We start from the raw sequence: 23,988 nt of genomic DNA on the forward strand, positions 1-23,988 counted from the left end.
ACATTACTATGTATAGTTTTTATATATGAATTTTGTTTCATTAGAAATTTAGTGAACTTGATCCAATATTAAAGTGCAATTTGATAACATTTATTATTACCATTATTATTATTTTGTAACATTAATCATTTTTATTTTTGTAAAAATGAAAACAAAAATCTATTTAGCACAAGAAGTTATTTAGTGGTCCAAAAATATTACTTCACACTACATAAGTCATGTTGTCTCCTCAGGAGACAAAAAGAAATAGGACCACTATTTTAACCAATGAAGGACATGTTTGGAGCACCATTTAGAATTGCTGCTGGAACAAACTATAATTTCTCATTTAGCACATTCTTATAAACAAATGACAGACTAAAAAGTGGTGGCAGCAGTCAGTACAACTGCCAGAAGTAGTGACTGTCACTACCGAAATTTTTTACAAAACAAACGAAAACTTTTATTTTGGGTCACAAAAGTTTAATAAATTTATACATAATAAACATAATTTATGTAAATATAAACAAAATACTGCAAACATAATAAACAATAATACTAACCAATCATCAAATGCATCACAACCACAGCGGCGGCCACCACCAATGAATTAGCGGTATATACAACACCTCGGCCACACCTGTTAACCAACTACTAGGTACTTGCCAAGTATCAGACTAACAGGATAAAATGTGAAATTTGTTAGCATAAATGGAAATATCTTGAATGAGAAAAAAAATAACAAAGATAAAGCCTCAATTGTCTTCCATCTATTGAAAACAAAACTGAGCAACAACAATTTCAAGTCATAAATTAAATTTTCATGTGCCCCAAACATTCAAAACATAAAAAAAAAGACCATAGTAGTATAGGGGGAGGAAGCTACATGGGAACAACACACGAAGAAATACCTGAAATTTACATTTAAGGCATTAAAAACCTTTTTTTTGTTTTTTGATACAGAGAACTCCATTATTCTTCTAGTCAAACAAGGACAGTAGAGATTGATGGAAGAGGGCATGAGGTAATAATCTCACTTGGCACCTAGGGTTGGGAACTGCCCTTGATCTTCAATTTTAGGAGCTGCCACGTTGCTCATGCTACCTACTCCACCATAACCTCCTCTCGAATCCCCTCCTCCACCATAACCTCCTCTCGAATCACGTCCACGCCCACCCCTACCACGGGTGCCGGGACTGTAGTACCTATCTCCAGCGGGCTTCAAGAACTCGTTAATGCTGACAGACTGCAACATGTGAATCAAGAATCAGTTAACCCAAAATTTGAAAACACCACGCATTTTACGTCCACCAAAAGGATACAAGTACCTGAGCAATACATGAGTATTGACGACAAATTTCAGGGTAAGGAAAGCAATATGCATGAAATCGTAAAATCATCGGCTATATCCTATATGAAGTGTGTTGAAATAGGTGAAAAGTGTAAATAAACGTGTATAGGAATATGTGAAATGTGTATATGATTTTTATTGTTTGTTGACATTATTTGGTCCTTAACAAACATCCATCGGATATCGTTAGTAGGACCATTATTTAATTATCTTTCAACAATTCAGGAATTTGGACTGCATTTAGGCAAACTTTGAAAAACCCCAATAAACGGGCAACAGCAGTTCACTAAATATCTTGCAATGGATGAAAGAAATCTTTCTGCAAGCCATGTCCAGATAACTCGATCAGCCATATAATAATTGGCCAAGTACTGTCCAGTTAAGACTCTCAATGTGAGCCCTTGAACTATATACACCTATATATAAAACATCTTTGTTATGTGGAGCAGATACACCAGACGTTTTGAGTCTGCCAGTTCGCAGTGATCCAAAATCCAAAACAACGCAAACTAAAAGAAAGACAAAACAATGTGCAGATCAACAGAAAAGAAACAAAAAAAAAATATGCCAATAGTAAGCAGGAGTGCAGGGCTCGCAAATTTGACCACGAGGTTTAACTATGTCTCTGAAAAGTTCAGGCAAACCATCGTACCTTTTTGGATTTCTCTTCCTTTTCAGCCAATTCTTTTCGCTTATCCTTGTCAGAACCCTATATAAAACATCATATGTAACTCATAATTAATATAGTTGTGAGTTTATGAAAAGAAAAATTCAAGTAGTGTCAACGGATTTCACCAATTTAACAAAGATGTCGTTATTGTCCTTCTTGCTTGAGAGTTGTTGCATGGATGCCAGTTCTTTGTCAACAGCCACCTTCCTTTCCTCAGTTTTAAGGGCCAGCAGTGCCTTCCTCTTCTCTTCCAGCACCTTCTCATACTCTTCAAGTGTCATCTCCTATATTGTTTTCAGGACAATTACCATAAGAATATTTAGAGATGCATAAAAAATACCATTATCATGCTTAATTACACAGATTAACTGCGTCCTGACTTTTGAATTTCTCAAAGTTTTTTGTTATCATAATAGAGTAATCATTATCAATCAATCCTTCAAATTCCTACAGACATTTAGGATAGCACTATTGAAAAGGTTCTGCCACAGCCAAGATGATAAGAAACTTAAAAAAATATAATTTTGATTGATATATTTTAGGAAACGATATTCACACTCCCCCTCATGAGAGAAAAGACGATGAAAAATTGGAGGCAAAGACCAAAAGAGTGTGATGTGAGTTAATATCATTTTCCTAAGTATTATTATCACGAGAATCTCAAAAAAAATGTTTTTTTATTCATTTTAGTAGGGCTTTTAGAGGCTTAAGTGACAGAATTTTGGTTGCAAGATTATTGTGTTAGGTAGGCTTTGTTTTAGTGGGTAATTGTGTTCCTAGCATTTTATGAAGCCCACATAGCCACTCATTGGTGTAAAACAAAATTAGTTTCAAATTAAGTTGAGAATTACAGGAGTAACGCTCTCTCCCCATCCTTTCCTCCTCTCCGATTTTTTTGCTACTTTCTATGATTTACTTCTCTACTCATCTTCTCTATTCTATTCTTTCCATCTCTGTTTCTCCTTCCTTTTTGTATCATTTTCATCAAAACATAACAAGAATTAATCAGCATGAGTATATAATATCGTGCCCATCCTTTGTTTGAAGACATACTCAAGAAGTCCAAGTTGCAAGAGTTTATAAGGTTAATCATGAAGACTTTGAAGAGCATAATCATGTTATTTTACTAGAAAACATACTATCAATTAGTTAAAAATAAAATAAAATTCTACCAAAAGGGGAAGGAAAAACCAAAGAAGTCAAAACAAAAAAAGACCCATATGTGGACAATTCTGAAGAAAATAAATTCCAAAATGCTGAATGCAATATATTTTGCATTGTATTTGCTTAGAAAACCAAGCTGTTGGCAGATCAAAAGTGATCTGAAAAGGCATTTTCTTATCAACACGTAACCTCAGTCTAACCTGCCATCAACTTGCTTAATGTCCATTTTTCTTTGTTGAAACTTCAGAACTTAAACCATGAGAAGGTGAATTTTGGGATTATCAATATATCAACCATGAGAAGGTGAATTTTGGGATTATCAATATATCTAAAATATAAAAATAGAAGATATTCACCTTCTCCTCGGGTTCTTTTTCTTCAGCAGCCTCATTTGCAGGATTCTCCTTGTTAACATCTGTTGCTTCTTCCTCTCCAGCCGGCTTCTCAGAAGCCACATTTTTTTCACCTTCATTCACAACTTCCTCAGTCACTCTGAATAAAGTAAACATGGTCAGAAGAAATGTTAATTTAGACACCCTTAAAGCATTTTCAAAAATACAAAATGCCCCTAATATCAAAAATACAAAATGCCCCTAATATCATATGGCAAGTTGAAGAAGGCAACGAAATGATAACTGAGCAAGTTCATCAGTTGGAGTTCCCCAGTTCCCTCGACCAGCTCCTTCACGTTTGAATTCATTTCTGCACACACAACGAAAGCACACAGACAAATAAATATCACATTTTTAAACTTCAAAGGTATGATACACTACGATGAACTAATGTAAGGCACCTCAATGAGGTAAATCAAGGGGAACTAACAAGGGGGAAGTATTTACCCTCGTCCAGTACCGCTGCGGCGTTCAAAAACCCGACGAGTGCGTTCCCCCCCATCTCCTGCTCCGTCTTCTCCATTGCTAAAACCACCACGGCGACCACCACGGAAAGAACCACGTGGTCCACCATAGCCACCACGCCTTTCAGAGAGCTTTCCAGCATCTGGCTCTTCAGTGCCACCTTGACCACCAGAAAATCCACTGTTACTGAATGAATTTTCATTGGGTGGGTCTCTATTAAATCCACCCCCACCACGACCACGTCCATATCCACGTCCACCACCTCGGCCTCCCCCACGTCCTACTTCAGTCTTTGCCTCCTTCACTGCTCAAAAGAAAAATTAAGTGAATAATATGAAAAATAATGAGACAGTATAAAGCAGCATAGCAGTGAAAAGCAAACAGATATGCCATATATCATGTCCAATTTGTTGCATAACACAATAGCAAAAAAGAAATAAAACAAAATCACCAATATCAACCAAGTAGGTAACGAAAAACGGTGAATGCAACATGAACTCCTGTCAACAGATAATTAAGGAGATGTACATTAGCCCAACATGATCAGTTCAAATCAATGAAAAATGTTTTGGGATAAAATGACATAGGATAAGATAGAAATTGGTAAATGATTGTTTCCTTTCCGTATACCATAGCTTCTACTAGGCTAACTAGAAGAAATGTAACCATGTAGCCTACCTTGAGTAATTGGGGCAAAGACTTGTCGAGTTGGATTCAACAGAATCCCAACAAACAATTGCATAAACAGAAGTAGGTGGTATCAGTTAGTTTCATGTTTCATAATCCCCAAAAAATCAAACGGATCGAGACCATCTTGCTCCATTAAGGTAATTTGTACGATAACCAACAAATTGTTGCATAAGTAGCATTATGAAAAGAATTCAGGTCCACTATCTTATTTTGAAATTCATGGTACAAAACGACCAAAATCTAGACAGTAAAACAACTGTCACCCCATCAAGGATTTAGAAACTACCATACATTTTATAGAATGCCTTAAAAGTTTCTTCATTCATTCATTTATTTTCTGTTTCCGGAACACAAAATTCCCGAGAAAATAGAGCCTTCTCATATTGTACAAACCAAAAATCTTTAATTGTAGTTTTATTCCACAAAGGACTGCTTTGTTCTATGCAGAAAGTGACAGTCATTTTGAACCACAACTTCCTTCTCACGCGGTTCCGAAAATGCACTTTCTCATTTGTCTGTTTGTCAAAACTATTTGTATCATATTAAAAACAACAAAAACAACAAAACCTTATTTGCAAATGCCAATTGTCATGACCAAGTTAGCAATAACACCATCTGAATCACCAACTAAGAATCCCAAATAAATAAATAAATAAATAAAATAAAATAAAATCATACCCAGTAATACATAGATAATATCAAATGAAACCCACTTCGAATCCACTTTGTTCTATCATTTTCAAATAAAGACAACCCATATGATTAAATTCAAATCTTAAACACATGCAACATGTTAAATAGAGATTGAACAAGAAAATGAATAGATAGCTCACCAGCCTGAGCTGGAGGGAGAGGCTTGGAGGGAAGCTTTGCAGGCTTAGGCTGCTGAGCCTGGGGGGCTTGGGTGGTCGGAGACACAGCCTTCTTAGGAACGATCTTCTGCTGCTGAGCAGCGATCAGATGCGACGGGTCATCGTTATCGTCATCACCCAGCAAATCGAAAGGGTTCGCAGTCGCCATTTCCAATCCCAACAAGAAAACCCCCCAAAAAAACTTTCAGTGACTGAACTTCGAAAAAGGCGACCGCGAAACCCTAGTTCCACTTTAAAGCCATTGAAATCGATATACAGATCTGAGACCACTCAACACCACCACCACCACGACAACAAAACTTCACAGCGTTCTAGATAGAGAGAGAGAGAGAGAATGGTTTGGTGAAACCCTAGCCGCAATGCAGTGGAGAGTGAGAGAGAGTGAAACCTAATCTGAAAATCCGAACTAACAAATTTTAATATATAAATATATTTTAATTAATAATTTAAAAAAATTATTATGGTATAAAAGAATATTTAAAAAATAATAATGCTTGAGATCACTAAAAGTGATACTCTAAAAACACTATTAATAATGTGGCAGTGGAGTTTGTGTCTTTTTTTTTTTTAATTTAAAGTATTTGTCAACTTATTAGTGGTGCTTTTAGCACCACTTTTAGTGGGATATCTCATTACTGTTTAAAAAATCAGGCCCGATTTAGAGCACTAAATTGGAAGTTCTAAAATGACCACTAATGAGGTGGCAGTGTAAAGAAAAAAAAAATCAAAAAAAACAAACGTCAAACTATCACATTAGTGGTGGCGTCCACATGATGTCACATCATTAGTGGTGTTAAATTAGTGGTATAAAGCATTTTTCATTAAAAAATTTAGTAGCGTTTGATAAAGTTTTAGAATTATAATTTGATAATAAAGTTATATTTTAAGTTTATGAATTTTAGAATTATGATATGAGTGTGAAAAATTTGTTTGGTTATGAATTTTGAAAAAAGTTCTGAATTGAATTTAAAATTTTTAATGTGACATATGATATCTAATTTAAAAGCTTACATCTCATAACTAAACAATTTAAATTCTATTCAAAATTTATAAAAAAAAAAAATTAAAAATTTTGAAAATATTTTTATTTAAAATATAAAAATAATATATCAAAAAAAAATGAACACTGTTCCGGACGTCTGGAATACTTCAAGAAATGACCGAATAGCCGTGTTTACAAAAATAAGTGTATGATTAATTTTTAAAAATTGTAATCAAATGTTACATTCAAACCAATGGAGGGAACTGAGGTTAGAAAGGGCTTTTACTTTTCTGATTAATTTTATTAAATAAAAAATTTAACAAAAGTAAAAAAAAAATTAACAGAAGAAGTGTTTATAATTTTTTAAATTATATAAGGTTATTTAGGAGTGGTTTGGGATGTTCTAAATAAGTATATATTTTAATTTTTTATAAAATATGGGTTGAATTTGAAGTGATGAGATAAAGAGATGATGTGACTTAAATAAGATAATAATTTTTTAACTTTTTTAGTATATGTCAAAGAATGTCTTATATTTTAAGTAAAATTTAAGAATGTATTTGTAATTTATTATTATTATATTACTTTTGTGAATGATGAATGAAACGGTGTCGTTTTTGGTGATGATAATTGAGGATAATAATACGGATGGAGTATTGCTGGAGTGGGGACCGAGGGGAGGTTCGTGTTTATCTTGAAAATGTAGATTCAATCCACGTGGTGTAGATCTGGCCCTACATTAATTACAATATTATGACGTATATATGTGATGTTTCTGTCTTGCCAATCAAACGTGAAAAATATTGGGAAATTTACAAAAACAAATTAATGCTCCGTTTATTTTAGAGTTAGAATCATAATTTAAGTGTAGCGTTATAATAAAATATGGGGTTATGAGTTAAATTTTAAAAAATAAAACTTATTTAATTATAAGTTTTGAAAAAAAAAAATTGGGTTATATTGTGAATTTTGAGTTATATTTTAAAATTTTTTGAATTTATTTTTTTATAAATATTTAAAAATGTTTAAGAAAATTTTATTTTTTATTTTAAATATATAATATTTTAAACTCAAAATACAACTCGTGATTCAATTCAAAAATTATTTTCAAAACTCATAACTAAATTTTTTTCAAAATTATATTAAAAAATTCAATTTTTTTATTTTGTTCTTTAAAATTATTTTTTATTTTATATTTTTTTGAAAAATAGTTTTTGTTATTTTTATAATATTGGCCAAATAATTTGTTATGATTTAGATATATAGTGATCCAAATTTTTTAAAAAAATTAAAAAATAAATATTTTAAAAAAGTAAAAAAAAAAATATTTAAAAAATTAAAATATTTATAAAATAAAATAAAATATTTAAACTAAAAATAATATATTTAAACTAAAAATTTTTAAAATTTTGAATTTTTTAAAAAATACAACTCAAATATTTAAAAAAAATACAACGCACAATTATATGAAATACAGTGCATATTAAAAACATACAACACAAAACTCTTTTCAAAACTCATAACTCAAAACATAACTTCACACTCAAATAGGGATGTAAGAAAAATTGAAAAAACAAACTAAATCGATCGAATCGGATCAAACCGTTCATAGTTGGTCGGTTTTTTAATATGAATCGGTCTGGTCGGTTTTGGAAATTAATTTTTTTTAATTTTCGATTCGGTGCCGGTTCTGATATACTATATACCGATTTGCACCGAAACCGACCGAATATATTTCCATGTAATATGTATTAAATATATAATGAATATTTTGACTCTATTTGATAGACTTGTGGTTTAGACTTATGGGATGATTGTTTTAAGTTTTGATTTTGTTTTGATGTCAAGACTTTGGTTTTGAGATTATATTTTGTTTATAATTCTAATTCAGTAAAAGCTTCAAACCTTAGTATTTATTAATTTTTTTATTTGTATTTTTGTGAATGGTTAGATTAAATATGGTTAAAATTGTGTACAAATAGCTAATTTAATATTTTTATATAAATTATTTATTATACTACAAATTTAAGAAATGATTTAATTTTGAAAGTATTTAAACCGATTAAACCGCATTGAACCGAACCGTTTGAATCGGTGCAGTTTTGTGCGGTTTAATAAAAAATTTGGTCTGCATTGGTTTTCAATATAATAAAACCGACATTATCGGTTCGATGCGAAATTCCACCTAAACACCGACCGTCCTAAACCGACTACACCCTTACACTCAAATCATGATTTTAAAAAACAAAATAAAAATATATTTTTTTGAATTTTTTTTTAAATAGAGTTTGGAAAAGAGTTTGATTATGAGTTTTGAGTTGTGTGTTGGTTATGAGTTTTAAAAATAATTTTTGAATTGAGTTTTGAATTGTATATTTGATTATGAGTTTTAAAAAGAATTTTCAATTTTTTTTTATTAGAATCACAATTTCAAAAGTAAACCAAATGTAATCTAAAGTAGTACATTTTGCAAATGAGTCAAACTGAGTCAAGTTTTACTAAGTTCGAGTTCGGTTCGTTTGTTTATCGAGCTTGTTTATTTAGCTCAAGTTTAGCTTGATAATTAATTGTGATCGAATTCAACTTCGCTCGTTAATACTAATGAAACTCGAGCTTAGTCCGACTTAGTTCAATAATATTATTATTATTTTTTTATATTATTTAATACATAAATAATATATTTATACTATTATTTATAGATATTTATATATTAATTATTAGTTAAAGCACACATGCAACGTGCGTGTCTATTTTGGTCCAATCCATTTTTTCACTAATTGTAGTACGTAGTGTTCATGGATTTAAGCAAAATTTTGAGAAAATTTGAGATCAACTTCTGCATGGTACTATCTGTATGTATATCATTTGAAAATAAAATTAAAGTTAGGAAAAATAAAAAATATAAATTAAGGTATGAATTAACTTATGTGCACTTGTCTATATTGCATAATCAAAATATAAGCATAAATTGCATAGAATTTGAACATAAATATCTAAAAATATATGTTTAAACATAGTATAAGGTTGTATACCATAGCTATTAAATCAACTAGGCAAATGTAAATGGGGTTTTTTTTTTTTTACTAATTGATAAATAAAAATATAAATGTAGAAAAAAGAAAACTGAAGAAATTATCAAAATTTAAAGTCGTCACACAATAATGTGAAAGTTCACACCAAACCGAATTGTACTATTTGGCCTCGTTTGGGTTATTTTAGTGGATTTGGGGTGGCTGCAATGTAGGGGTGCATAGCAGCCACTGTTATGTAGTCAAAGTCAAATGGGCCCATTTCGAAGCACATTTTGATAATTCAGACCGTTCACATTTTAAAATACATCAAGTAAAATATACCTGTAAAAAATCAAGTTAATCGGATATCGTTTACCCAATTATTATTTATTTTTGTAGATACAAATGTGAGTGGATAAAAGGGTAAATGATATCCGATTAACTTAGTTTTTTACAGATATGTTCTACTTGATGTATTCTAAAATGTGAACGATCCGGATTATCGAAATGGGCCCATTTGGCTACACAATAATGGCTGATGTGCACTCATGCACAACAGCCACCCCAAATCCTATTTTTGTAGGCTAAAATATTTGTGCCTGGGAAAGGGATTGAATTTTTTTTGTAATTTGATGTGATATTTATGAGAGAAAAAGTGAAATAATTATAGATTTGATGTGACATTTTGTCTTATTGACTATTTTAACTTATTTTATCTTTTTGTAAATTTTAGTCAAAAAATCTAATTTTTGGCTTCCCAAAAAACCCCTTTATATATGAAGTTCTACATTATGTAGGTCTCATTCCTTGTAAGATATATTTATCAATTTGTGTTTGGTACTTTGTGTATTTAAACTTATTAGAATAATTTTATTTGTACAAAAAAATAATATTAAGTACGTCTAATTTTTCAATACTTCCATTAAATTATTTAGAATTATAGTTTACTTTCAATACATCCTATTTTTTTTTTTCAAATTATCCTTCAATGTATATCCAAATCCCAAATTACGCCACTTTGAAAAATCCTTTCAAAAACCTTAAAAGAGATTTTTCATTACAGTTATTCATTTGAGATTTATTGCTCTTTACCTGTTATCTCCATTTATTTCACAAATGGCCTAAAACTTCTTGGAGTGGTTGTTGTTTACAGTGATGAAGAAGATAAGAAAAATAATTAAAATTTTAGAGAAAAAGATGAAGAAAGTTGAATATAAAGAATTCATAAAAGTGGTTTTGGGATACCACGAGAAAAAATATATATATATATTTTATTTTAGAATTTAATATATATTGTCCTTGTTAGTAAATTTATATTAGGGTATAAGAAGAATTAACGTTTTAAATTTTAATTAGGCGTACTGAGTTATTGTTTGAATTCAAATAGAATCACCCGACTTATTGTTATAAAATGGGAAGAAATTGAAAACACTTCCTAAGGCAAATCCACAAGCCTTTTGGAATCATGAACAAAATAATGCATAGTGCTAGTTGAACAAAATTTATTTATTTTTAAATAAAAACTTTAAGATAGAGTTCTAGCTTAATAAAAAAATTTAGGAAACCTATTTTTTTTTAAAAAAAAATTTATAATAATCTAAACCCAAAGAAAAACAATCCAACTAGAACTACCTTCAATACAAAATAAAATTTAAAAAAATATATTTTCGTCAAAGTTTCAAATGAACAAGAATTTCATGATTTGGCGCAACTTCAATCTCTACAATGTAATAATGAAGTAATGATATTAAAGTGAAACACAATTTAAATAGATCGAGTCCTCATAAATTGAAATTAAAAGTTAAATAAGGTTTAAGATAAGTTAAAAGACACACTCAAAACTTTTATTTATAAAGATCAATGTGTGATTCAGATATGTTCTAATTCTACTTATGAAAAAGTCTAGTTACTATGAAAATTTGTCAAAAATTGCCATGAACCAAGAAGTATTGTTGAGATTTAATTAGCTTATTATGATATATATATATATATATATAGAATGAATCCAAAGCAAAAAAATTGTCATGAATAAAGAAATGAGGTTGAGATTCAATTAGTGTATGGTGGATCCACATGTAGAATTTGAACTATACATTATTATTTTTATGTAAAATTCTAAATACAATTCTCTGTATCTTATTAATTTATATCAGCAAAGAAAAGTTTACCAGGAATAACTTTCACATGACATCAAATCCCTGCTCTTTAATGGCTCCGTTAGGACTCCTTTCTTCCCATTACTATTGCTACCAATATAATATAATTTTTAATCTAAATACATTTAGAAACTCATTTATTTGTGCAATTTTTTAAATTTTTTAATGTCAAATATTATTATATTTTAAATACAATAAATTATGAAAAATCAATACATGTTTATATTTTTTTTGTTTAGTAATTTTTTCACAAATGTTTTACTTTTTAATTATATTTAGATTCAATATACATCTAAAAAGTATTATATCTAATATGAAGAAATTTGACTATCACTAATCACTGAGAATGAAAAAATATGAAATGAAAATCAATCCAAAATATGAAAAATCCAAAATTAAACCAAAGAAAGTGGTTGTTATTTAGAATTTTGATAGCATGCGTGGATTATTAAAGTACCATATAAAATAATACAATTCTAAAAATCTAAACAAAGAGAAAGTATATAAAAATAGCCTGCGAATTCGTAAGATGTAGTACAAAACCAGATGCATCTCCCTGTATATAGATTCGAATAGATGCGTACAACTCTAAGATTTAACCCAAAATATTCACAGCAACTTTATGTAGATTTGAACAAATGAATACAACCCTAAGATTGAACCCAAAATATTCATAAAATATTCACAGCGGTCTAATCTATGATGGACAGTTGTAAATAATATGTACAACAATATGGAAATAGATTGAGGAAATAAAAAAGATTTTATAATTCAATCATCAATTCAAAAAATAAGGAGACGGGTTTGTTATAGAAGGAGAGGAATAGGAAATTAATTATTTTTTAGTGTTAAATAAATAAATGTTAATGTTAATGTTAAGAAAAAAGAAAAAAAGATAGCTGGTTTATACAGGACTCTTCATGACTTTGGTGCATGATGCAATGGTTAAATTTAAATCCAAAACCTTCGGGAGGGTATTTTCGGAATACGTAAAAAGTAAAAAACACTCATCAGGCTTCTTCAGACTTTTAAAATAGTAATGGATTTAATATATAAATAATATATTTATTATATAATTTAAATAAAGGTAAATGAGCTTAATATTCGAGTTCGAACTCGACTCGTTTAATAAAACAAACGAGCCTGAGCCGAGCCAGTTCATGAACAACTCAGTTCATTTGCAACCCTTCGGAAAGAGTGTGCACAGTGCAGTTTGATACTGTTTGAAGATAAAATTATAAATCAAATTGTGAATAGCAGATTGACAAATAACCAAACCATGATTTGAGTGGATTTGACGGTTTCAATTTATTAGTTGATTGAAGAATAATTTTAAATAATTATCAAGTATTTGTATATATAAATACTAATTTGCATAATATTTTCAGATATATGACACTAACTAATTTTTCATATATATAACACCAATTTGCAATAAATTCATATCTTAAATTTCTTTCACATTTATTTTTACTTTGTTTTTTTCATTAGAGACAAAATATATATATATGTATTAATTATAGCAAAGGGAGATGGTTTCGAATGCGTATTATAAATTTCAAACTATGGATCAAACTAACATGCGGTTAGTGAATGGATCAGTACGAATTGGGTATTTTAACAGATTTTATGGTATTATGCATAACCCTAACAGTATGTGGAGGGAAAATAAAATTATAAAAAAATGGAATTTGTTTTTTAATTACATAAAGAACATAATGTACAAAAACAAGGGTGAGTTGCTAATAGCGGCCTATTTTGGGAATAAGGTTAAAAGCTAGTTTATTATTTTTTGGTTTTTTTAGGTCACAACATCTCTCTACTTTTTTACATATTTTTTAAAAAAAATCATAAAAAAGCTAAAAAGTCAGCTTTTAACCTACTTTCCAAAATAGGCCAGTATCATACAAACCTTGTTTGGTTTGTGTTTTGAGAGTATGGGAAGAGGGTTGGGTTAAAATAGCACACTAAAAGATAAAATATGCTAAAATAGTCAATAAGATAAAAAGTCACATCCAACCCATAATCATTTCATTTTTTCTCTCACAACCATCAAATTAACTACATAAAAAAAGTCAACCAACTTCCCAAACATAATTTTTTTAGTCAGACTAAAATAGTCAAAAAAAATCAAATATTCAACTAAAATAGCCAACTTCCCAAACAAGACCATTATTCCAAAAATAATTTTCTGAAGAGAGTTTAGAAAATTTAAAAATTTATATGATTGTATATTTTGAAAATAGTTTGGGAGCTTTGGAGTTTGGGATGATTTGATACTTTTTATAGGGAAAAATTAGTGAAATATCCCTATCCAACTTTGTGTAGTATGAGAGGTCCAAGTTTTTTTTATTATTATTAGCTAAGGTCCCTCAACATTTTCACAGAGAAAATTCGACTCAGAAAAATTTTGCCCGACTCAGAGAAATTTTGAAATTTCTCTGTGAAATCTGAGAAATTTCACCTGACTCAAAGAAATTTCGACCCCAACTTAGAGAAATTTCAAAATTTATCGGGTATGATCACAGAGAAATTTTGAAATTTTTTGTGAAATCATAAAAATTTCTCTAAGTCAAAGCAAAATTTTTCTGAGTTGAATAAAATTTCTCTGAGTCAAATTTTCTCTGAAAAAATGTTGAGGGACCTTAACTACTATGAAAATATTGTATATCCTTCATCTTATAAAATCTTAATATTATGGATCTTAAAAAAAATTCCTTTTTTTATAATTGAATAGAGGAGTGTGAGAGACAAAGTAATTAAAAAGTAAATGAACACAATTGTGGATCAAATTCTTTCACTAATCATAATACACTTAAAATATTACTTGACCATGCCTTAAAATTCTTGAATAATTTCTTCTTGTTTGCTGTTATGTAGGAGTAGGGGTGTAATTTTGGCCCCATCCGGCCCGGTCCACAGGCCAGAAAACTACGCCCAGGCCCTAGCCCAAGCCCAGGGGTATTTAGGCTTTGGGCGGGCCAGTGGGCCAGGCCGTTGGGCCTGGGCCTGGGCCTAGGCTCAGGCTTTGGGCGGGCCTAAACAATTTTTTTTATTTTTTCCACCAAAATTTTATTATTTTTCATTAAAAATAACACTAGGCCTTGGGTCGGGCCTCGGGTCGAGCTTTTGAGTGGACCTTGAGTGGGCTAATGAGTCAGGTCGGGCTTCAAAACGATGGCCTAGGCCTAGGCCTAGGCCCAAGGCCTCGAGCTAGGCTTGGGCCCGAGCCTATACGGGCCGGGCCCACCCCGGGCTACGAGCAGGCTTCGGGCCACCCACAGGCCATGGGCCACTTTTACACTCCTATGTAGGAGTGTAAAAATAGCCCGTGGCCCGTGAACGGCCCGGCCCGTTTAGGCTCAAGCCCAGCCTAGCCCAGCCCATGGGCTTGGGCCATCATTTTGAAGCCCTGCTCGATCCGTGGGTCTGCCCAGCGCCCCAGCCCATCCGCTTGATTAAGGCCCACTCAAGGCCTGATCCACCCGAGACCCAATGTCTTTTTTAGTGGAAAATTATAAAATTTTGAAAAATAAAAAAAATGGTCAGGCCCGTCCCAAGCCTGAGGCCAAGTCCAAGCCCGCCCCGCCGGATTGGGCCAAATTTTTTGGCCCGTGACCTAGGCCAAATTTTGACAAGAACCCGCAAGGCCTGACATGAGTCGGGCCGACCCAAATTTACACCCCTACTATCATGGCACCTCATGCTCTCTGGTTGGGCCAGATTTATGACCCTACTGTTATGGCACCTCATGCCCTCAAGTTTGACACTCTATCTAAAGTACGACTTTTATTATCTTATATTGTACTATTTTTAATGATGTGAAATTCTAACATTTTGCCAAAAGAATACAACAGTTTCACCAAATAACTTACGCCTATTTTGGTAAGGGGGAAAAAAAAAAAGAGCTTATTTTTGGCTTATTTTTAAAAAGCTAATAGCCAGCTTATTTGAATAAAAAAGCATTTGAAAAATTAAAAATAAGTCAATAAGTAAAATTATCAAAATACCCTCATGTGTGAGAATAAGTAAAAAAAATAAAAATAAAAATTCAAGCTTGCATGAGGGTAATATGGTCAATTTACAAATTTGCAAGTGATGTGACACCATATTAAAACAATTTTGAAAAAAAAGTAAAAAATTTACTTATTTCTAATTTTGTGAATAAGTCAAAAAAAAAAAAAAACTTATTTTCATCTTCCCAAAATAGGCCACGATCACTTAACAAAAAATAATACAGTCTAGTTTTTTCATCCTCATCACCTACCAAAAACAATACATAGTTCATTGGTTTATAATTGACAATACCTTTTTCTCAAGATTTATAATTAATAACTAATCTAGGCACACCTCTCTCTATCTCGGCATTTTTATTAACATAAAAGGCTGTACAACTCCATGGAGATCTACTAGATCTAATGAGGTTTTTCTGGAGAAGAGTATTAATTTCTGTTTTACACAACTCTAAATACTCTTTTTTCATCTGGCTGGGTCGAGCGCGAGTAGGGATTTTCCGCTCATCATAACCTGGTTCGTAAGGCAATGAAACTATATGTTTCTTGCGATCCCAAAAAGCATTAGGGACATTACTACAAATTTCAATTTAAAATTCTTTTTCAAGAGTCTTAATTTTTTGCTGGAAAGATGACTGTTGAAGTCTTTGTTCTATAATAAGAAAACTGATTTCTTTCTGTAGAAAATTAATTTGTTTTTCCTTGAAAGGGACTAAATCTTTTATCTAATCTAGTTCCTTAGTATAAGGTTCTGTAATAAATTCAAAAATAATCTTTTGATTATTTAGAGTTGTATGTATGCCAATAGAATCAATTTTAGAAATTGGCATAAGTAAACACAGGAAAGGAGTACCAAGAATTATGGCTTGAGACATGTTCTTGATAAGAACAAAAGAAGTTGGAAGACATAATCCTTGATTACAAATTAAGACTTCTGGTAATTTATACTGGATGTATAAAGAATTACCACTTGCACTTGTAAGTGATTGTGTTATTTTATGAAAGTATTTAGTAGGGATTAATCCTTCTTGAATACAGTTCATATCTGCACCACTGTCTACAAGAGCAATAGCATCACAAATGATAAAGTCTGGTTTGATCATGAAAGTAATTCTGATATACCATTTTTGAAAGGTTACTGAATTCATGAGCATAAGATAATCAAGCTCTTTTTCTAGATTAGATTTTGAAGAAGTAGAATCTTTATTCTGAAACTTGCTATTTATTCGTTTTATTTCTGAATTTATAGCAATATTGGAATTTTGTAAATGTTTTATTTCAACTTTTAAAGCATTTACTACCATTTTTAATTCCTGGATGGTTAAAGGTTTTTCTTCAGAAATATTTTTAACTCTATTGTAGACTTCTTTCATGCTGTAGTGTTTTGGAGGTAAAACTTCTTCTTTTTTCTGTTGTTAATAACATAATTCAAGAAATTTTAGCTTCATTTCGGGGTCTGTAATTTGGTCAGCAATATTAAGCATCTGTTGCTGATCATCTATAAGAACATTGATACTAGGGCCACTAATATCAAGTCCATTCATTTCAACTATTGCCTTCCAATAGTTTACTTCATCTGTAATCTGATTTAATTGTGGTTTACAGGCACAAATTTCTGGAGGAGAATCAGAATCATTATTAGAGGATGATGAATACATGACTGCAATACCATCATCTGAAGTAAAGTCTGAATTTGAGTCTTCAGATAGTATTTGAAGAATTTGTTGCTGGACTTCATCTTCTAAAGCTAATTCATTTAATTTTTGTTGAATCTTAGCTTTACATCGATTAGCCTAATGGCCAGTTTGACCACATTTATAACATTTAACTGTGGACTTATCTTTCTTTGGATAAGATTTTTTCTGTTTTCCTTTAGACTTAGAAGGCTGGGTTTGCTGGACAACAGGTTGTTGTTTATAATATTTCTTTTTTCTGTATTTTTTAGAATAATCTTTAGAAGATTTTCCATACTTATGTTTTTTATGTTTATGTTTAGAAGGATACTGGATCTTAGTATCATAGGCGAATTGTTCGCAAAACTCACCTAATTCTGTATGACTTTGTTTCTTCATTTGATTCTGTAATTTTAAATCATTGCAAAGAGCAAGACCTTCTTCTATAACGATTCTTATAAGTTAACCATAAGTATATTCTGAATAAGGAATAGACATCTTACCATGCTTATCCCTTAGTTTTTTTCTTACTCTTTCTGCAAAGAGGGTAGGCAAACCATCAATGAACTTGGCCTTCCAATGTTCACTGTTAGCATTAGATCGTCTGACTACTCTCATCATGAATACATCTTTATACCACCTGAAATGAGATAAAGATGGACAACGTAAATTCTGTAATAGTTCTCTACTCCTATCTTCTAAACCATCTGGAGAGGCTCCAACAAAATGGTGTAGAATTGTGTTGATAAGAGTGTAAACAGCATCCTGTTCAGATTGAATAGTGTTTGTTAAAGGGTCAGCAATTCTTTTGAAAGCAGTAAGAATTTCTGTCTGTTGAACATCGGTAATGATATTATCCCACCATCCTTTAAGGATGCCGGTAAAACCATTAACCAGGAATCGAGCGATTTCATGATCGTCATTCTCATTCTGTTTACAAATAGTTGAATACATAATCATTTGATGTAAAACTTCAAATATTTGATATTCTGAAAGACCATCTATGTTCCATTCATAAATGGTTTTTCCATGATATGATTTTTGCGTCTGTAAAAAATCTTCTTCATAGAGAATATCCATAGGAGTGCTGCGAGGATAAAAATGTCTAGTAGGAGCAGTCCTAGGAATATTTCTTGAAGATTCTCCATAATAAGCCTTATTTTATGGAGGTTGGTTGGTTGGTTTTGAAAAACATTTTCAATTTCTGAAAGTTGAGAAAGAGTTAAATTCTCTTCTGGAGAAGTATTTTGTCGGGATAACATATTTATGGTACTGGTGGAAGATTGTTCTCCAATTTTTAAACTTTTAATTTTATCTACCAGAGTATCCATAAATTCTGTATCTCTTTTAGTAGAAGATAACTTAAATTTAGTTACTTCTAGAGGAGGTTTGATTGTTACTGGAATAACTTCTTGTTTAACCTCTGTTTTTGGCTGTAGATGACAGTGGTCACGAATATGATTAACAGTTTCTTCAATTCTGGACATCTGTTTCCCTGTAGTCTGACAAAATAGATTAGTATAATTATGCTGTTTAATGATTGGAATTAAATCCTGGATAAGGATTGGATCTCGATTCTGCGTTCTATGTGGAATTTCCATATAAGCAGCAATAGAGAGTGGTTTTGTACCTGTTTCACTACTTGTTGGCTGTAACTCTAATGGTTGAGTAGGAGGGTGGATTGACACAACATTTTTACCATCTGTACTTACCCAAGTGTGCTGGACTTTTTCAAGAACATTAATTTGACTCTCTGGAGGAGTTATATTTCTAGTATACCAAAAAGGAAAAGATTGGGTAATTTGATGTTTTTCCAAATACTCATAATACTGTTTTTTATATTGTAAAAGTTGTTCGGGCGTATGGATTTTGAAATACCATTCCCTGAATGTCCTGTATTCTTTTTTCTGGAAGTCCTGATTCAGAACTTTCCTGATTTCACTACCTGGTGTAAAATCCATTAAATTTCGAAATTCATATCACTGGCTGTAGGGCTATAAGGTCTTTTGGGTTCCTCATGCCTTCTAGATCCATATATACCATGTGGTATTTGGTTTTCGGAAAATTGTATTCCCTGAACTACAGGGTCTGTTTCCTGTGGAGTATCACTAGGAGGTCTGTTTGGTGTTTCTGTAAACGAATGTCTGGATGATTCTGGCAAATCTACTCGATATTCTTGACGGAATGAAGGTGTAGATCTAACACTGGCTGTTGACATGCTTCTTGTAAGTTTCCTTGGAGGTCTCTGGAAATGAAGAAAAACATTACCATTTTCGGTTTGGATTATCTCATCAACGTTTTGCTGGACTATAGGTCTGGGTGGAACAGCATTAGTTATTTGCCATTTTTCTAGAAAAGTAATTTTCTCCCATTCAATCATTTTAGGGACGGCTACCTGTCTACTGTAAAGATTGGTGTCTATTAACACTGTCTGGCCATGAGGGCTTTGTTTCCGGATGTAAGGATTTAAGGTTGATAATGCCTTTAAATAGATTCTGGAGATTACTGTAAAAGGTGGAGATCCGGGAAGATATTCATACCCATGAGCTAGAACTCTCAGTTTTAAAACCTTGGATAGATTTTGATCTGACAAAGCTATACTCAGGTTTGGATAGATATCAAAATATACTGGACCATGAGCAAGACTGGTTTCAATGGCTCCCATGAGCGAAGCTCTCCAATTGTTACATCTGCCATCACGTAAGGTACACTGGATGCTAGTATTTTGACCTAAGAGGGTCAAAGGTTTGAAGGCTATCTAGACAAGTCCTATATGGACATATTTAAATTTATCCATAAAAGGTATAAGATCCTGAAGATGTAACAAATACATGATTTCATCATCGTTCTGGATTGAGGCTACATGCTCAAATGTTTTAATGATTTGTTTACTGAAAAAATTTAATTTGCCAATTTTATATATGGTATCTGGCTTAACCTTCGGGATAGTCCATTTATCAAGAGCTTCCTTAACCTCTTGGTATGCAACAAGTTCTCTGGCCTCTGATGTAGAGGCTTTTGTATTGGCTACTGGATTGGATATTGTAGACACATCATCTGTAGGCACTGTACTCATTAGGATGTATAGTGACCATAAATGTATAATTAAAATTTAATAAAACTAACTATAATGGACAACAAACTTGGCTCTGATACCAATAAACGGTGCTTGACACAGGTTAAAGTTAGCACGTCTGTCAACGATTTATGCGATCAAATGACCCAACCGGAATCCCTCCTAACGGTCTGACACTACGCGACTTGGGTGACGTCCCACTAGCCCTAATTCTGTTCTAACCATCATTAAGCACTGAACTAGGAATATTATTCATAATAGTTTGGTTTTATTTTATTCTAATTATGACATTTATGGTCTCATAAACTTACTGTGCTGGAGGGGGAGGCCGAATGGCCGCAGCCAAAAGGCAAATTTCTTCTTGGAGCTGGTTTCGGACTTGAATTATTTTATTATTACACTCTTCTAATTCTCGGATACTCCAAGAATCTTTAGGTGAAATGGATATATAATACTCAAGATTTATTTTTCTATTTTGCCAGTAATTTAACAATTCATTTAAAATAGCAATTTGATATTCAGACATACATAACAAAAAATACGCAAAGCGAGATACTTACAATCAGTACAATACTTTTATTATTATACTTGAAAACTGGAGGGAGGGAACTTGAAACACACTGAAAGAGAGAGAAAGGGGGAGATTACAGAATATGAAACTGAAAAATATTTTTTTTAGTGGTGTCCTCAACAATCCTGAGGCTACCTCTTATATAGACAATGAAAATAAAAGGATAAGGTTGAAGTAAGACAGGTGGCGTGTCCTGGGTGAAGGGTGGAGTCGTGTATCCTTATCTTCTTCGGATTCCTTATCACTAATTGTCAGCAGAGGACAGCTGTATGGACAACTGCTATTTGGACTGTAGATGTGGCAGACAAGGCATCTACTTTTGCCGAAAGTGGTTTGTCGCCTAGTGGAGCTGGAAAGGTGTTAGCTGGAGTGGGAGACAAAAGTTGAAAGCATCAGTCTGCTTTCCCTTTTTCCTTTGTCTTTTGCAATCTTTTCTGCAAGCATGCCTGTAAGGGAATCCCAGAAATCTCCAATACTGGGTTCATTGTCGGTCGGGTCAGCTGGATCATTCGGGTCCTGAGACTCACCAGCAAGAACTGTAAATTCATTGTCATCTCCTACTGGACCAAGATGTTCTTCTTCTTCATGGTGACTGGAACCAGACTTCATGCTAGCTGTATCACTGGAAAGAGATTGCAGGAATTGCTCTTTCATATAATCCATACTTTTAATGATCAATTCCTGCTCAGACATTTTTGAAAACTTTTTCCGTAATTCCATTTGAATTTGGACAAATGGATTTTGAACTGGAGATGCTGGGATTAATTTGGGGGAAGCATCCCAGCAAGCTTGTGTGTGGGCTTTAATTTTCGGGATTAAATTAGTATCATCCGTTTTATTCCACCATTTGTAGAAATAAACTCTCTTCAAACGAGGAATTTTATTCTGAAAGTCAGTCTGAAAATCCTATTTCCATATCCAAGGGATGCCAAATCTAATGACAAAATGAATAACAGATTTAGTCATGGAAATGTCTTTGTTAATTGGAATTTTACTGTAAGCTACTTGCTAGTCATTGAATGCAAGTCTAATTTGTTCTGGAAAAGCATCAAGTTGTAGACCGAACTTATCCCACCAAACGAGAAACCAGTTAGGGAGATCCTTTCGAGAAAGAAGTTCTGGAATGACCAGAAAAAACCAGGAATGGCTCCGGAGGGGATTCATGTAATAGAATGGTTGAGTAAAAGCATCTATGTAATCCCAATAACTGTATCGGGATTCTTTGCTGCGAATATCCAGAGTTCTGGTGACATGGGGATGCATACCCCATTCTTGCATAGACAAAATTTGCTGGATGGTAGCTTTGCTGTAATTAATGGGACTAGCAGTCCTATTAGGTTCAGCCAAAGTATGCTGGAAATTAACAGAAGCAAGATCTGTGAGGATTTGCTCAAAAACATATCTGTACTGATCAAAATGAAGAGGAGCATTCTGGGTGGTAAGATAACGACGTTTAATCTCCCACGGATCAGTCATCCATTGGATATCTTCTGTATTAATGTAAAGGACGGTTTCCTCTACAATAGTATTCTAGAAATAAGTTGTGTCTGGATTGAGGAGGACATCCTTAGCCGATCAGCTAGAAGATTCCCCTTGTTTACTGGAATTAACCCCAAGGGCTGGAAAGTCTGTATTATAGGGATTACCCCTACCACGGCCCCTTCTGGCAGAGCCTCGCCCTCTATTCTGCATGAGACTTCTGTAAATATTCTCACGTTAGAAAATCTGGAAGAGAATTTGATTCCCCTTTAATATATTCAATATCAAAATCAAATACTGAAAGTTGAGCTTGCCAAGAGGCAAAAATTTGTTTCTGGGCTAAATTTTCAACATCTTTTTTGAAAATCGGTTTAGTAGCTGAACAATCAACTCTAATAAGAAAGTGTTGATTTAGCAAATCATCTTGGAATTTTAAAACACATTTAATAATGGCTAAACATTCTTTTTTTATTGTCGGATAATTTTTTGCTGCAGAGTTCCAAATACCAGAGTGAAAACGTAAAAGTTCTTCTTGTTTAGTATTTGGGTTAAACTGTTTCAAAATGCCACCAAATCCAAGATTTGAGGCGTCAGTTTCAACAATTTTTTTCCATTGAGGATTTGGCAAAGATAAACAAGGTAGAGTTTTCACTCTAGCTTTTATCTTTTGAACAGCTTCGGTATGTTCTGGACCCCATGGAGGAGGATTTTTTCTAAGTCTGGAGTATAAAACAGCTGCATCAGTAGCAAGATTAGGATAGTAGTCATGAATATAATTTAAGCTACCCAAAAATCTCTGTAATTGTGTTTTGTCCTTAATTTCATCTGAAAATTTCGATGCAAATTCCATGCTCCTATTTATGGGAATTATTGTGCCATTATGAATGTTATGGCCTAAAAACCTAATAGTAGTCTGAAAAAGTTGCATTTTTGGGGCAGAAACAACTAAACCATTTTTAATAATAACATGCTTCAAAATGTTTAAGTGTTTCATATGCTGATCAATGGATGAAGAGAAAATTAAGACATCATCAATATAGCAAATAGAAAATTCTGTATAAGGATTAAAAATATCATTCATAATATGCTGAAATTCAGATGGTGCATTCTTCAAACCAAATGGCATAACATTCCATTCAAAATGCCCAAAGGGTACTGTAAAAGCAGTTTTGTATCTGTCTTTTTCAGCGATTTGGACTTGCCAATATCCTGATTTCATGTCAAATTTGGAAAATATGACAGCATCCTGGAGACGATCCAAAAGATCTTTTTTATTCGGAACTAGATATCTAATCCACTGTAAAGCTTCATTGAGAGGTTTATAATTAATAACTAATCTAGGCACACCTCTCTCTATCTCGGCATTTTTATTAACATAAAAGGCTGTACAACTCCATGGAGATCTACTAGATCTAATGAGGTTTTTCTGGAGAAGAGTATTAAT

General features: G+C 32.4%; 1 protein-coding gene across 2 annotated transcripts; it reads right to left on the minus strand.

Annotated features, from left to right (window-relative positions):
* Positions 1-727: 727 nt before the first annotated feature.
* Positions 728-6,031, minus strand: LOC114316913 (RGG repeats nuclear RNA binding protein A). Of its 2 annotated transcripts, XM_082916426.1 has the most exons (8): positions 5,545-6,004; positions 4,004-4,325; positions 3,801-3,866; positions 3,521-3,656; positions 2,126-2,284; positions 1,983-2,039; positions 1,129-1,225; positions 728-1,098 (listed from the first exon to the last, which is right to left on the minus strand). In XM_082916426.1, the coding sequence occupies exons 1-8, from the start codon at positions 5,729-5,731 to the stop codon at positions 1,013-1,015; spliced, it is 1,110 nt and encodes a 369-aa protein (XP_082772552.1). In that variant the 5' UTR covers positions 5,732-6,004; the 3' UTR covers positions 728-1,012. The 2 variants fall into 2 exon arrangements, with proteins under 2 accessions (XP_082772552.1, XP_028119415.2); XM_028263614.2 differs by having other exon boundaries at positions 728-1,225; positions 5,545-6,031.
* Positions 6,032-23,988: the final 17,957 nt, after the last annotated feature.

This window comes from Camellia sinensis, chromosome 2, assembly GCF_055761805.1.
Source record: "Camellia sinensis isolate YWXY chromosome 2, ASM5576180v1, whole genome shotgun sequence".
NCBI classification, from domain to species: Eukaryota; Viridiplantae; Streptophyta; class Magnoliopsida; order Ericales; family Theaceae; genus Camellia; species Camellia sinensis.